Source organism: Lepisosteus oculatus, chromosome 23 (genome assembly GCF_040954835.1).
Source record: "Lepisosteus oculatus isolate fLepOcu1 chromosome 23, fLepOcu1.hap2, whole genome shotgun sequence".
Taxonomy (NCBI): domain Eukaryota; kingdom Metazoa; phylum Chordata; class Actinopteri; order Semionotiformes; family Lepisosteidae; genus Lepisosteus; species Lepisosteus oculatus.
Window position 1 is genome coordinate 13,936,658 of NC_090718.1, and position 16,284 is coordinate 13,952,941.

A 16,284-nucleotide genomic window follows, 5' to 3' on the forward strand; every position below is an offset into this window, starting at 1 on the left:
CCGATTGAAACTCCTGGGATCTTCAGAAAATGCAACATGCCAACCCAGAGATTAACATCCGGGGAATCACTCTCTCACCTCTGTTAGTGCCGTGTTTTTTTTATTTCAAGGGGAACAAAAGTGTGCTTCCAGATGAGAGGGAAAAAGCAGGTGTTCTCACAGAGGAACAGCATCACTCCTGATCCCTGTCTGGAGGCTACAGTGGATTATTAAGATCCCATTAATATCAGTCGGAGCTGCAGCAGGCAGAAATTGGAATGCCCTTAGGTAAGCAAAAGATACTATACAGCATCGTACATCACTGCGAAACCGTCGACCTGTAGGACTGGTACAAAGTGCACTTTCACAGCCTCATGTGGCAGAAACTGCTGTCAGGCTTTGAACATGAAGAACTGAACAAAACAGAATTGAGGACTACGACAATCTGAGCCCCAGAAAGGATTACATTTCACTTTGGCCTCTTATGAGTTACGGCGCTATATTGAAATCGCATGCCTTAAGGAAATCTGCATTATTTGAGAAACAAAAGAAAAAAATCTCAATAGAATTTAAAGTATGATGGCTTTCAAGCCATTTTCATGCTGTGTGCTATGTTTTGTGTGATTTTGTTGAAATTTCCTGGCTACTTTGCATTTTTATTTTTGCTATTTGCAATCATCTTTCACTGTGTGTAATCAATGCTTATTAATGTAAGATGACCTTTTGCAGATGGTGACCTGTGATACCTAAATGACTAATCCTATAATTTTCCCAATCACATTACAGTAACTCTGGGGACACAGTTACATGAGTTTTTATTGTGTATTACCTTTCATTAGAACATGCTAGAATTTGTGGACTGAGAAATTATTCTAAAAAATAATACAATTCTGGCCTCAGGCTTTACGTCTTAAGTATGTGTTTTGTCAATGAGATAAGAGCCATATTTAAGAAGGTAATACAACCCTGGACGCATTTACTATAACAACCTGGCCAATATACTAATGTCACCGCTGAGTATTAGTTGCTTCTTCGTTAAAAAGGGGGTGGAGGTGATTATTTTATATAATGAATATGACTTAATAAATGTCTATGCTGGGTCCGAATTGTACAGGTTAATATTTTGTACAAGTTAGCTAACAAGAAATTAGAAAGGAAAACTGAAAAGCCAAAGAGATGCGGACATTAAAAAAAAACATTACTAGTTTACTACATTAATTTAAATAACAAGCATTCAACTTTATCACATTACAGTATAGGCATTTGCCTAAATTATGCAACAAGGCCGTTCATTAGTTGACCTCATGCTCAGTACATTTGTGCCTCTAGACTGCTTGAGTATTTATAGACTTCTGCCACATTGGATTAAGAGATTCCTGTACTTTTCTACTCGCTTTTTTAAAAAAAATCACTAGAGACAAGATGCTTCAATTTCACCCTCCTGCTGTAGTGCTTAAAGGGGAACTGAAATGGTATTTTTATATTTCGGGTTTAGAAAGAGTCAGCACTGATGAGTGCATTTCAAACCACAATGAAAGAAAAATGTACACAGTAACAGGTTAAACCTCCAAATTACACCTCAAAATAGAGGATATTTCAAGGTCTGCACAGCTCCACATTCTGTGCTTCACACATTCTGTGCTTCACTGGAAGTCAAGAAAACTTCCAGTGACAGATGCAGTCCCCTTAATTGTAAAAAAGAAGGCTTGTGAGTACATCTCTTAATCCCATATTGCACTCCTGCTTCCTATTACAGTGACTAGTGAGCAGGAAGGGCCGCTTCACATCGCCTTTCTTGTGAGCTCTCAGTCTCGCCTGTGGTGAGACCAGGGGTTTGTGAAAACAATGGTGACTTACAGTACATTACATTCACAAAGTCACGGTTTTGTGCTTAATTCGGAATTGGTCAAGTTTTTCTACACCGGCACTACATTTACTTTGTTACCGAGATTTAATATCGGGTCCGAGAAACTGGGACTGCAGTTCCCCTTTAATTGCTTCGAAGGTAATTATTTTTTCATGGACCAAAGCTGTTCTTATGTCTTCAAAAGGCCTTCCTTACCTCCTGGGAGCAGCAAAACAATCAATTTCTGAGAAGGGACTTCGAAACCCTCAATCAATGTCTGCTGTACAAGGACATAACATGTAACTGCCCCTACCCTTGTGAGATTCTTTTTGGTTTGAAGATCAGGAAAAAAAGTACTCCAATAAATTTTGGTCTTAATTTTGGCCTCAGTTGTGATAATCCGAAACACATCTGCCATAGGAGGTGAGCATGTGATGAATGCTTGCAGTTCATTTGAGTCCTTCTGTGGATCTTTATCGATTTTCTGCATTTCAACAGAGACATTTCCAGGACACTGCCAATCAGCAACAGTCTTCACAGAGCTGATCGAGTTCCTAATTAAATCTCAGTCACCATTCTCACAGCTGAGTCCAAGGCACTGGAGAGTAACTGTAGGCCGGTCTGAAGTGGTGAGTTACTGTATCGATTATCTTTTGAACCATTTTGTATAACAAGTTCTCTTGTGCTGTCCGGACGGGTAAATAAAATCTTGCACACTGATGTCATTCTTACAAAAACAGGGAAGAAGTGACACACTTTAAATGTTAAATACACATTTGGCAAGATGGAATATACAGTCCATTCACTGTGCTATACAGTACGTATTCTGATGTGCTAGGCAGGAAGCAAGATGAATGCTGTTGATTATACATACACCTAACATTAATATGAAATAGGATGTAATCCAGCTGTCTTCACTTTTAAGCTGTTATTAATTTCCCTCTTTCTAAGTCACATTTGCTTTCATTATGTATTAAAATTTATAAATAAAGATTAGACAGTTCTAAAAACACAGCACATACACCTATGGTTAAATGCATTTTTATATAGGAATGCAGAAAGTCTGCTTGTTTCCATTTAATAATATTACTTTTTGAAGTCGCAAATGTTTTGAAACAATGCATTGATGAACAAGACTGCTGTCTCCATGTGTTTAATGCAATTACTGCCTGCTGGTGAACAAGGCTGTCCTTTGGAAACAGGGAAAGTGAACTGCTCCAGCATGAATTATTAATATCTCAAACAATAGACAAGTGAATTTAGTAACAGAACATGTGTGACTGCCATATACAGACATTCAATTCTTTTATTTTGTTTTACTATTTAAGGATGAGTAAGTAAAATAGTTAACCGTCAATTAAAACATTTTATGAATGAAAAGCAATAGTTAACTCCTAGTATGAAACACGAGCATTAACTACGAGCTCTGGTTTAACATCATCATGTTGCAACCCTGATGAAAAGTGCTCGTTAATTATGTGCTTGATTTGAGGGATGGTTTGCATATAATAAAGGCAGGGCACTACAGTAGTGAGGGTCAGGAAGAATCATGCTGAAGAGCACATTAAGAAAATGTATCCCAGTGAATTCCCTGAAGTTCACAACTGCCAAGGAAGAGCCATGAATCATCTTTATTGTTCAATATTTTTCATTTATTAAATATATGACCAGCCCCGGTCAGATCTTCAGCGAACTGAAGAGCTCCTTGACTTGTCATTCTGCCTAGACTTCCAAGCTGTGTAATGTTTCTTTTAATATATGTGCCTAAAAGACACTCAAATCTATTAACAGTACTAAAACATTCTGCTTGTTGATTTAATGTCTGTTAAAATTCCTGTTCTTTAATTTCACTTTGTAACTTGTTTGAAAATATTCCTAAGGCGTGTTTATAATAGCGCACCCACAGGGTAACCACAGTACAGTCATGATAGATGCAGGAAAAGGCTATAGTTCAGGGAGGGGGCCGGTATTTACCCAGCAGCTGTATCCTTTCTGCTCTGTCCTGTCAATCTGCTGGAATCCGGCCTGTATTGAGGCAGTGGACACAGACACAGCTGTAGCCCTCCTGAGTTTCCAAGCACCACATGCCTGAAATGTTTAAAGAGGATTATTGCCATTTTAATGGGTTTCAATGGCTTGTTTAAGTTTCCTTTTTTGTTAATAGGGTATGTTTTGTTGGTTTAACAGGGCCTTTAGGAAATCTCAACTAATTAAGTGCATTTAGAGCGCAAAGCCAAGTGTGCAATAAGGTGCCCATCCCCTGCTCTCTCCTCTGTAGAAATAATTCATGAATTTGAATATTGCTGGCAGCTGGAAAAGCTTATTAATAATAATAACCTTGTACATTTGGCACAGATATTCTTAAAAGGCTTGTAACCCAATGGGAGGTTTATTTTTTCTAAATGTCGATAGTGTGTGATGAGAATAATTGAAAATACTGTATAGACAAGGATATTACTTTGTGATATTACTCCTGAAACCAAAAATTAAGTAATACTTAATAAATCTGAAAGGGGAATGGATCAAAATATTGAAAGGCCGGACCAACTGAAATATTTTGATGCAAACACAACCTGCCTGTAAATACAGAACGCTCCTGGCTGAATTGCCTGTCGGCTGTAGTCAGATCGTCAGCTCTGAGCTCTGCCATTTCAGCACTGGGTTCTCACAGGGCCCAGGAGGCAGCCCTGTCGCCATAGCGACAGTAAGCCAGCCTCCCTCACCTGCTGAAAATAAACCGTTCCATGACTGGCCATTGTAAACAGTAGGGAAACACCCAGCTCAAATGAGGGGGAATATAGATACTGTATATAATTACAGGGCATTATTTTAATTCACGCGCATACCCAAACCCAGGCTGTTTTGACCACATATTCTTTGAATTCTTTCATCTAATATGGCCTGATTAGCGAGTTGAAGAATAATTTCAGTGACCCCTCTCCCTGCTTTACGCTGTCAGAAGGCTACAGAAACAAGTCCCCGCTGTGTCACCGGGCCGCTGTGACTGAGCGGAGGTGGTCATGATAGACCTGCTTTGCTTTGTAGAGAGTTTATGTAACGAATTATCGGGAGGACTAATGAAAACCTCTGTAAAGCGCCTGTTGTGTCAGAAATCTGTTGTTGCTTTACTCATCTTGCAGGTGCAATGAGGTGGGAGATTGCTGAGAAGAACAACAGGAAAGTGTGGCTGTGCTATCTTAAAACATATTCTGTTAAATCGTATTCTAAATATGGTAGGAATATAAGAGGTGTAGACTGTGATTTCTGCAGGAAACCATGCCATATTCTTGCTTCGACCCCTGTGATGGAACCCTAAGCCCTTTAGAACGCTGTTTGATAATGTTTGTAGTCTTCCCATGGAGCAGAGGGCATAAGAAACTAAAGTTCTCAGTGTGCAATGCATGAAGCATTGTTTTTATTTCCTGGGTGATGAGACACAGCTTTTGCTTATTAGGCAGTGTCTAAGAACATATAAGGGAATGGCAAGCCTGATCCTGAGGAAAAAGAAAAGGACATTTAGGTTAGAAACACGTTTAGCCAGTGCTTTAGCAGTTCAGCCATGTTGACTACATTCTAGGCCTTGTTGAAACTTGACTGTGTACAATTGTGTCTTGGGTTGCTGCTAAACTAACCCAGATGGTGGTTCTGGCACCCCAGGGTGATGGTTACTTCATTTTAATGGTCAGAGGAGAGCATTCCAGCGCAACTGTGACATCCTGGAGGTTTGACATGTCCCCCCCATCACTCTCTTTCCTGATACTGGCTTGTACTGTGAGTGAATGGACAGGCAATAACACAGCACTCCCAGTGAGAGGTTTCCTTGGCGACTGCTCAAGGAGGCCTACTGAGGGATTCAAGTGTGTCAGATGAGGTGTCTTCTTCATTCGGACCCCAAATCCACAAACAGTAAAAAAGGTGTCTTTAAGGATCTCTGTTTTGCACGAAGGTATTGTGTGTTTAAGCAATTTAGAGTACTTTAGAAGATTAGATTACATTGGTTAGATGAACACCGATATGTGCAACACTGTGGACTGTCCAAAATCAAGATACAGGAGCACTCCCTGTCTAGCAGGTTTTAAATATTTAATCTTTTGATGAATCTTGAATCAATTTCTAAAGGCCTGGAACAAATAAACGATGATCAACTCAACGGGTGGTACTCAACAAGGACGTAAGATATGAATTGGAACAGAAATCAGAATTTCCTTTAGCCTACAGAGAGCAGCGCACCCTTCATTGAAACTTTGCTTTGTCAATCGATCAAGTGGTTTAAAGCATCCATTCCCAATCCTGGTCCGGGTGGCCCACACACCCTCAGTTCCACAATCAATAATTTGAACCGTTAGTTCTCAGATCCTGAACATTTTGGAGCTTTGACTGTTGTATTTTGTAAGTTAAATAAAAATCCCCAACTTGTCACTGGAAACAAAAGGCAAATATTTGATTGAAGCACCTTTGTAGATAAAATAAGGTTTCAGTTATTGAATTTAAGGTGGACTGAAAACCTGCAGGTGTGTGGGGTCACCTGGACCAGGACTGAGAACCACTGTCTTAAATGTTCCTAATCTTTAATTGACATATTCATTGACATAAGAAGAAAGGAACTGGGGCCCTCCAGCACCAGAGTTGGGGGTGTCCCTGCTCTACTAAAACAGCTCCAGTCTCTTGCTGTTAGTCTGAGTAGTGATGTGAACTAACTGAAATAAGGAGCAGTTACGCAAGCCGATAGGAAGCTGAAGCCTCAGCCCGTCTGCTAAGGCAAGCAGAGAAAGACATCAAGCAGCCTGAATACTAAAGTGTGTTATTTTTCCAGTGTGAGTCATGGCTGGGTGATTCATGCCCTCAGCTTCTTGTTGGCACACCAGCACCCCCGTCCAATAGGTGAACTGTGCACTGGCTGAAGCTGAGGGCCGGAAACAGCCTGGCAGGGCTGGTGGGGCTATTTTGTTCAGATAACGGGCCCTTGGCAGCCCCACTGGAAAATGACAGGCCAATCAAGGACAAGCAAGATTAAAGCTACAGGCAGAACTTGAAACTGCCACACTGCAGACGTGCACGTTGAGCCTACTACAGCGATGATGCTCTCAAATTCCAGGTTTTACCAATGTGTGGCTCCGATTCAAGAATTTTTCATGAACAGAGTAGGCCCCATCAAGTATTTCCTAATGAGCATATTAATAAGGTCACAGTTTAAAATAACCACTTGAAATGGCAAAATAAATTGTTTTACCTCACCGTAAGGTGTTTACATTACAACACAAATTATGAATGCCGAAGAATTTCTTCTGGCCCATGGGAACCTACTCAGTCTGCGAGGTTAACCGGAACGCTCCGGAACTTCCTGTCATTGTCTAGGTTCTGGAAGGTTCCGGAAGCATTCCTGCCGAAGAGCAGACATCAGGGCAACTCTTCCACAGGCTTGAAGGGTTCTAACATTCTAATAGATACCAAGACAGCAACAGGCCATGAGGATGGGAATAAACGCATTTCCAACTGGTTTTTTAGGGGTATCGCCTGTATAATTTTTGCAATGGCTTAGCTGACTTCTTTCTGGCTCTGGCCCTTTCATCTCAGTTCTGTTTCTCTATCCACATTGCATTGAGCCATTCTGTCATAAATAAACTTCATATTCCCTCAAGTGGCAGCAACACGGAACTGCAACCTAACTACAAAAATCGCTCTCTGCGTTCCCACTAAAAAAATAACAATGTACAGCTCTGTAGTGTGCCCTGCTTTTCAAAGTCTAGGGAGCCACACAGAAGAATAAAGGAGAATAAAGCACACAGAAAGGGTATGAAGCCTAACAGATCTCAGGCGTTCGTAAGACAAGTAACACTGCCTCCATTGTAGTCAAGTAACTTTTTATATTGTCACATAAGATGTGGCAATACTGCACAAGTTTTGACAAATCTGACATTTGAATGTCAGATGTTTAATTTCTTCCCTTAGCTTACTCAGTATATCAGAACTGACACTGTACTGTATGTATTTTTTCTCCATTATAGTATGTTTCTTAAGAACAGTTACCATGAAATGAGAGGAGGCCATTAGCCCATCTAGCCTGTTTGACAGTTAGTAGCTGATTGATCTGATGGTCTCATCAGTCTCTTTTTGCTTCAGAAACATGGCTGGGTAGCTTGTGCCATGCCCCTGCAACCCTTGGGGTAAAGCAGGGTTTCCTGTTCTCAGTCTCTAATTTGCAAAGTCCCAGAAGTCTCGTAACCTCCACCGCAATGCATACTTAAAGTCCAGTCCAGTGACCTCTGCTGCCACACAAACTAAAGGTCATGTAACCTCTGTGGTGACCCCTGCATTAAGGCATGATACAAGGTGTGCATCACGCAAGTCCACATAAATTCTTCTGGTTAGCGTTTCACCACTGAAAACTGAAGACGTCTGCAGGGTTGACTTGTTGTTTTAAATACGTGGATCAGGCCCCCTGGTACTCTTCTCTGAACTACATGGGTTCGGCACTTTTAACCTGTCAGCATTAAACTTTACAGCCAATCCGATCAACCCCAACAACCCCACCACACCCAAAACAAATTCCCTTCACGATAATCTGAAAGAAGGCAGATCATCTGAGGACCACAGCCTGTCTGGGGCTCAGTAGTCTTTTTTAAGCTACCAAAGGAATGCAGGCGAGAAGAGTGGATGTACCGTAGAGCAGCACCAGGGGGCGAGTCAGCCCAGCCCTGTGGCACTGAGACACGGCCCTTCATTGAGAGCCTTGCACACTCCTGTGCACAAACACTGAGGGGAGTGTAAGGGAGGGAGTGGGGTTCGAATAGCACTGGCCTACCGTGACTTCACAGCTCAACAGAGCCACTCTGTGGTGATCCTCAGCTCTTCAATAAGTAATGAGGTACTTGGACTTGTCCCCCTCCTTCCCTGAGCAAACAGAGCACTGACTACAAGCCTCACCTTGCAATGCAAGGTAAACGATTAACCGCACTAGGTAAGGAGGGTTTAACACTGAAAGGTGGTAGAGAGATCTGCTCCCACAGCAGTGGGAACATTAGTTCCTTTTTGTTTTTGGAATTCTTGGTGCTTCTGGGCAAAGATGTTCATTACAGTGCTACATGGGGGTGAGTACTTCATATTCTGCTCAACATTCAGCCAGTCTTTCACGCCGTCTCTTCGCAACTCGGACGTTAGTGAGGCCATGTACTGTTTTGACACCTTTAGTTGTTCTTTAGGAGATAGATTCACAAATTATTGCTTTCCCATAACAAGTACATTTTATTTTTCTAAAAGGCTACCGGCACTTTTATAGGGTGGTATTGGCACTGAAAATATTTTGTAAAAAAAAAAAGCCTCAGCACTTATTTAATCCACTGAAGTACATGTAGATTTCAGAAAAGGTTTTAGGAAAACTTTTCCAAGAGAAATCTAGGCCGTAATTCTAGAGCTTTGTCCTCTCCTTTGTTGTTTCACAGATAATGAACAGACCCTGTTCAACACGGACTGCAAAACGATCACGCTGTTGGACAGTATAAAGTTACGCTGTCACTGTGCTAGCAAAGGTGAGTCCAGAACAGCTGTACCCTCAGTTTATCAGAATCTCATCCATCCCATCCACTGAATAATTATAAGGGCTCATTTCCTGCAAATTGAATCACAAGATATGGATAAAATTGATTGTTTTATTTTAACCGTCATTTTGTATTCAGTTGTGAAATTTTTCCTTGAGTAAATTCAATAAATCAATAACTAAGACTTTAAGATGATATAAGATACCAGCTATATCACCCTGCAGCTCACAGCTGACAGCCCATAGAAGCTCAGCAGGTGTAAGCCTGGTCAGTAGCTGGATGGGAGACTCCTAGGAAAGCTAAGGTTGCTGCAGGAAGAGGAGTTAATGGGTCCAGCAGGGAGAGCTCATCCTGCAGTCAGATATGTAAAGCTGAGGTCCTAACTCTCAGTGGTCATTAAAAAGTCCAGGGAATTTCTCTGAAAAAGTAGGGATGTTAATGCCAGTGTCCACATTTCTCCCCGGCCTTTACCAGTCATGGACTCCTGTCCTAAAACCCCATCTCTGAACTGGCTTCATCACTCTGCTCTCCTCCCCACTGAGAGCTGGTGTGTGGGGAGAGGACTGGTGCATCATCCAGGTGGGGCTGCACACTGGTGGGGGTGGAGGGGATCCCATTACCTGTAAAGAGCTTTGAGTGGAGAGTTCAGAGAAGTACAGTACAGTAAGTGCAAGGATGATTTATTATTGGAAGACGTCTGAGTAGGTAGCTGTGTCAGCATGCACGGGCTGCAAAAGGGTAAAGGTTTATTCCATACTGAAAGGAGACACGCGTCTTTTCTTTTCCTTTCAGCATGGAATAAACCTTTAACAGTTCTTTATTTATTATTATCCACCATGGACTCTACTGAAATTCTAACTGGATAGCTCAATATTATGAATCTAAATAGTAGATAATTTAGCTAGCACTTTTATTATTTAGTATATTCTATAATATACTGAATGAGACAGTTTCACACAGAGTAAAGTTAGGGGAGTGATATGCTTCTAAAGGTAAAAATACAATTATGATGAACCTCTCAGATCAACTGCAATAAATGCACAAACATGCATTTCATTGACCTTTATGGTGTAAATGGAAATGCCAAACTACCACATGGATGTTTAGCATGAATATTTGCAGGTTTGCATTAATATCGTGTCTGCAGGAGCTTGAAGCAGAAATAGCAGGATTTCTCCCAGGTATTGATAATGCTTTGTATGTGCTGTGTGTCTAGACGTGAATGAATCACACTGGAAAATCGTGTTGGGGAAAAAAAGCAGCCAGACTGAGGGTATGCATGGTAGAGCTTTAAAAATCTTTTGCAATGCAAGTCAGAGTGTTCTGGGCCATGTTACGGGGATGTTAAAATGTTCTCTCAAATTAGAGAATCAGTTGAAGAGACCTGATAAGTGCAGCACTTCCTCATTCTTATAAAGGGGAAATAATGGATAAGAAGGTGGGGGTGGAGGGTGGAGCCCAAGGCTGAGCTGCCAAGAACATTTAACCAGGTCATCTAGCGTGCATGTCTGGAGGGACTTGACTTATTTAGCTGGTTGTTTCCAGGCTCTCAATGTCCATTACTGAGCATCCACAACTGCAATCACTCAATCCGAAAACCCTTTGCAGACTAAACGTGTCCACTAACCTTTTACCACTTTCACTACAGGGGTCACCAGTTATCGTTCCATTTGGTATATTTATATTAACTGCTGTACTGTATATACCCATAGATCACTTCACCGATGTGAGGCCACTGGTTTCTAGTTCCTAGCAGTCATTTCTAAAAGGAAGTGCGAGCATATCGCAGCAGGAGATTCTAGCACGTGCACACACGGCGGATATATTTTAGTGCTCCTCTTGGACAAATGGTCTATACTGCAAGTGTGAGGCTGCACTCTCTTTAAATAAAGAGCCCTGCACAACTGGTGTTTGGATTATGAATTCTGCTTCTTGTGTCCGACAGCTGAGGTAGATCTGGCTGATGAAAGTGGCCAGGTGAGAAACCTTTTACAGCATCGGCAGCGATATGCATCCGAGCTCCTGGATGAGCGAGAGGAGTTTATTCTGGTCAGCGTCAGCTGTAAGTAATAAGCTTCCTCTTACAAGGTTTTTCAGCTGAAAAAAATAAAACATTTTTAATGAAGTCTGAAACTGAGTGTGGTTACAATATGGAGCATTAGAAAATCCAGACACTTGCAGCAGTAAGGAGTTTTAATGCCAACCTTCTCAGATATTTTGTGCTCTGACTTTACTCATTAAGGCATTTCTTCTGTGCACCTGCAGTTCTGAATTTGTGTGCGTAGCCTTGAATCTGTAAAAACTGTGGCGTTTGAAATAGGACTGCAAAAATCTGGAATCAATCATTCAATCATCGACCGGATTAAACCGCCTATGCCAATTTGTCAAAATATCGACCTGCAGTCAGCTTCTTGAAAGATTAAAGTCAGCAATATTAATTTGCAGGGCCTTCTGGCTCCCATCAGCCTGTCTACACGCCGATGCTACAGGATGAAGATCTCCTCAGTTCCAGATTTCTTGGTAGGTTTACATACAATTTGGATTATAATGGGAGTTAGATCCAGTTCAAAATGTTGTTCACACAACCCCTTCCTGTTTGTGCAGCTAAACTGGGGAGCAAAGGGGAGCCCAGGACAGGAGGAAACAAAACAAGAATGAAGAGAGCCAGCCAAAAGACAACCTCTTCAGTGTCGTCGTCTCCTGTAGAAAGTAAGGGATCCTGGTAAAACTGTATACCTGTCAGGCCAGACAGAAGCAAACAAACACAGATACTGTAGTGTAGGCATTACATGGATCCTGTTAGCTTGTGTTATGTTATAAATACCATTATAAACTGCTTATTTAACAATAGGTGCTAAGAAGTTAAAAGATTTAGGCAGCTGAGAGTTGATGGAATATTGCCATGGTCTCACAGTCTGATCAATCTTTAATCATTTATGCCTCCTCACTCTTTTCTGTAACAACTGTGACAAGAGCAACGTTACAGACAGTGTTAGGTCAGTGGGTAACAACTGTTAAATTAAATTTTGCATGTGAAACTTTCCACACAAAAATGTATGCGCACTGCAAACTTTCCGTTTTGAATGACTGCAGAAAGGCAGACCCGATTAACCTGACAAAGGATAATTGAGAAAGAAGACAGCAAAACGCGACCAGAAAACGCAAAAATCGTAATATAACTTTTTTTTTTAGGTAAGCAGAGTTCATCTCCACAAAGGCTCAAGGCTGCAGGACACCCATCTTTACGAACCAGACATGGAAGAAAAGAGAAACAGAATGAATAGAAAGGGGATTCTGTTTGTGGAGTTAACAGCTCATTAAAGTCAATTAAAGTACTTTAAAGTAATTAAAGTGTGAAGGTCAAATGAAAACTAAATGAAAACTTAAGGAAAAATGAAAATTCTAAGTGCATATAATGTCGTTGTCAGAGTCAATGTAAAAAGCACCAGAGTACAAACTGAAAGTGGTGGTGATCTTTTAGACCATGTCAAGCTGGTTTTCAGATAAGAGGAGAAAATGTTGATGGCTTTGGGTTTCTTAGTAACACAAACAGAAACCAGCAATCCGTATGGTGCCTATTGACACTGTAGCAGGTGTAGTTAGTTTTTGTATGCCACTGTAACTGTTTTGATTCATGTTGCTCAGGATTTTGTTGAATGTGTGTTGTCTAATGTACTGTATTAACAAAACATCAGAGAGGTTATATTTATCCTGTATGTATTGCCATATTCTAATCAAATTAATGCATTGTAAAGTGGGAAAAGTCCTGTACTGTATCTTAATCCTTGAGGATACAGAATAGCAAATGACATATTGGGAATTACAGGTTTGCTTTATAATCAAGCATTGTAGTAACTGACTTTTAAGTTAACATTCAGATGTCTGTGAGATTGTTGCTGTTATATTGCATCAGGACTCACAATCACAGACAGCAGAAGTGGTACTAATATGTCCGATTTTTTGCAATGTTAGTCTAGTATCTGGAATAAAGGGCATAACAGGAAGATCACTGCATGTGATTTCAGCCATGGGACTGTACAGGCAAACTGCCCCGAAGCAAACAAAAGCCTTGGATTTACAGAAATCCTGATATCTGATATAATAAAGTGTGACAATTTGAGACTGAAATTCCTGACACCACTGTGAACCTCTGGAACAAATCTGTGTTTCAGCACATTGCTCTCGAAGTGTTTGGGCAATCGTGAGCTAAGGTCACTTAGTGCTTTTGGCATCAAATGGCTGTTTCAGTCTGGTAGCAGGTTCTTCCCTTTAAGTAACACTGTATTCCTGCCATGAGAGTTCGGCTGTCTGCTTGGAGACAAAGAAATAACATGCCCACTCCCCGCAGACTCTGTTTGTGCCCTGTTAGATATTCCAGAGCTTCTGGAAAGTTTCCAGGGCTCTGGAAAGGATTAATAGCACCGGAGAGCTTGCGCTCCACAAGTAGCATGAAGTGCAGGGGAGTCTGTTCCGTATATAGAAGCAATCTCTTGCAGTGGATAATATAACCTTAAAAAGCCCATAAGCAGAATATTACACATTAAAATGTAGGGCTGTACTGATTGCTGTAGTGTTGTTTCTGAGGTCACGATCAGGAATCCTTGGATCAGCAGCAAATCCTTCGGAGAAAGTGCGAAATCGTGCGATCGCATGCCTCAGTTCTGCTACAGTATATGCCTCTGGTAAATGGCAGTATGATGTACTACACCATAGTAAAGCTGGTACACAGGAATGGTGCAGTAAACACCTGGCATAAAGCAAGACCACAGGAAGAATAGTAATTAACCCAGGCCAACTTACCAAAGGGATTCTTCCGAAGGAAAAACAAGTCCTACCCCCTGCTCGGTCCATGCAGAGGGCTCCTGTGGCAGTCTCACGGGCCCACCCCAGAGAGAGTGACGCACAGTAGGCCTGCGTTTTCTCTCCTTCTGCTTAAAAGGGGATGTTTTCATTTCTATTGCAAGCAGGGATGTGGGCATGCAAGCGCTGACCTGTAAAGCATTTCTTGTTGGCTGACCTGTCTGACGCGCCTCCCACAGGGGGGGGGGGATGAACCCGTCTAATAAGGATGGTCCTCTTGGTGCCCAGAAACTGTGACCTTGCTATTTAATCGCCCCACACTATAAGAGACATAATGTCACTCTGACACACAGCACAGTAGTTAAACAGGACCCTCAATGCAGCGCTCTTTGCGAATGCAAAACATGACTGGTGTATATTTCAATTTTCCACCAGTTACCAAGGAGAAACAGACTCATCCATATTTTATATTATTTATGCCAACTGAAATCAAAGACTGGTCATACTGGTGTTCTTTACACACATGATTTACAGTAAAATAAAAGGAGAAACCATGTTTATTGTTCAGGCCCAGAAATCTGTGCAACTTTCACAGTTAGCGTATCTGAGTCTCTGTTTGCTCTTTGTTGCAGTTTTACATTTATTGGATAAAATGAAAAGTGCTGTTGAAACCACTTTTCCTTTCTAAATCCAACCCACGTACAGTAAATACATTGAGATTTGAAATGCTCTATTGGTGACCTCCTATGCTGTTCAAGCCAAGCTGTTTTACACCAGATAACCTTAATAATAAGAGTAACTATAAATAAAGAATCCATGAAATCAACACAATAATAATAATAAATAATAGCTTACACTTATATAGTGCTTTTCTGGACACTCCACTCAAAGCGCTTTACAGGTAATGGAGATCCCCTCCACCACCACCAGTGTGCAGCCCCACCTGGATGATGATTGCACACTGCATTTATCATCTCAGCTGATGATGTTGGGCTTGCAATCTAATAAGCAAAATAGACTCTGATTGAACAGCTGTAGTCCTGCTAATTGTCGTGCGGCTGAGCTCCGATCTCCGCCAGCCTGCTGTGCGCCTCCTCCAGCCGCTGAGACAGGCAGCGCCTCTTCATCTCCAGCACCAGAGCCTCACTCCTAGAGCTGGCCAGCGCCCTGAGCACTTCTTCCATCTCTCCCTGCAACTGAGCAAAGACACAAGCTGCTGCAGCAAATTACAACACGGACATTCGTTTAGCATGTAAAAGTACCCCAATCCTCTTGAGCGCCCACTCAGTTCCAGGGTAACAAGGCAAAACAAGCAAGGAAAAGTTTGTTAGCATTTCACTTTAGCAAGTGTTTTTTAATTACTAGATGTAGTTAAATTACTGGGCCTTCATTTATCACTATTATTTTCGATCGTGTCTTGGAACTAACTGATGGGAAATGTGGGAAAAAAAATATAACTATTATATGATAATAAATTATAAAGAAATAATATGTAAAACATCATAATAAGCCACACATTAGGGTTAGCTTTCTACTTCAATTCGACATTGAACATTTTTTTTCTCAGTATTTTCAAGCCTCTAAAAGCCTTTTAGTACAACTTATTTGATATCTTCTCCTTTTTTCAGGCCAGTGTAGGAGATGTAGTTCGTATTTTATCCATGAGCCGCAGAATGGAAAACGTTTAGGCATTTAACATGTAAGCAGGCTCCTCTTTGGGCAGCCCCGGGTCCATTACCAGCGCGGGCTCCTCCTGGTCTCGCAGCTGTTCCTCCAGGTGTTTGCTGTGCTCCGCTTGTTTCTGGAGCTGAGTGGTGACCTGCAGGAAGAGCTCGTTCAGCCCATCGATCTCGTGCTCGATGCTCTCTGCCTGGAACGCACAGGTTGGAAGACGAGTTTAGACATGGGCTTAGCTCTGTGAAAGCATCTCAGTGTGCATGATCAGCCACTGCTCCTAACACATCAGTGCTGTAGGCCAGTGGTTCTCAAACTGTGGTACGCGTACCACTGGTGGTATGTGGCGCGTCCCCAGGTGGTATGCCAGATGACCCTGGAAATGCACTGAAAAATTGGAAATTAAAAATGGAATAATTAAAAATGACGTAATCTGTAATTTACTTAATG

At 41.5% G+C, this 16,284-nt stretch overlaps 3 protein-coding genes across 5 annotated transcripts in view; 1 reads left to right on the forward strand and 2 right to left on the reverse strand.

Moving 5' to 3' along the window:
• scn3b (sodium channel, voltage-gated, type III, beta) overlaps positions 1 to 14,295 on the reverse strand; it is a 33,241-nt gene extending 18,946 nt beyond the window's left edge. Inside the window, exon 1 of one of the 2 annotated variants that reach the window (XM_015337439.2) lies at positions 14,161 to 14,295. The gene's annotated coding sequence lies outside the window, so the exon portion shown is untranslated. The remainder of the gene's footprint in view (positions 1 to 14,160) is intronic. The other variant, XM_069182573.1, reaches the window with a different exon arrangement.
• LOC107075639 (uncharacterized protein CXorf65-like) lies at positions 8,422 to 13,411 on the forward strand. Its single transcript, XM_015337441.2, has 6 exons — positions 8,422 to 8,913; positions 9,265 to 9,351; positions 11,306 to 11,422; positions 11,806 to 11,880; positions 11,965 to 12,069; positions 12,553 to 13,411. The coding sequence occupies exons 1-6, from the start codon at positions 8,889 to 8,891 to the stop codon at positions 12,642 to 12,644; spliced, it is 501 nt and encodes a 166-aa protein (XP_015192927.2). The 5' UTR covers positions 8,422 to 8,888; the 3' UTR covers positions 12,645 to 13,411.
• A 324-nt stretch (positions 14,296 to 14,619) lies between the features above and the next one.
• Positions 14,620 to 16,284, reverse strand: part of LOC107075609 (neurogenic locus notch homolog protein 3) — a 32,085-nt gene continuing 30,420 nt past the window's right edge. For both annotated transcript variants that reach the window (XM_069182818.1, XM_069182819.1), the window contains 2 exons: positions 15,899 to 16,030; positions 14,620 to 15,350 (listed from right to left, as the gene is read on the reverse strand). In XM_069182818.1, the coding sequence (XP_069038919.1) occupies positions 15,204 to 15,350; positions 15,899 to 16,030 (279 nt within the window). In that variant the 3' untranslated portion in view covers positions 14,620 to 15,203. The remainder of the gene's footprint in view (positions 15,351 to 15,898; positions 16,031 to 16,284) is intronic.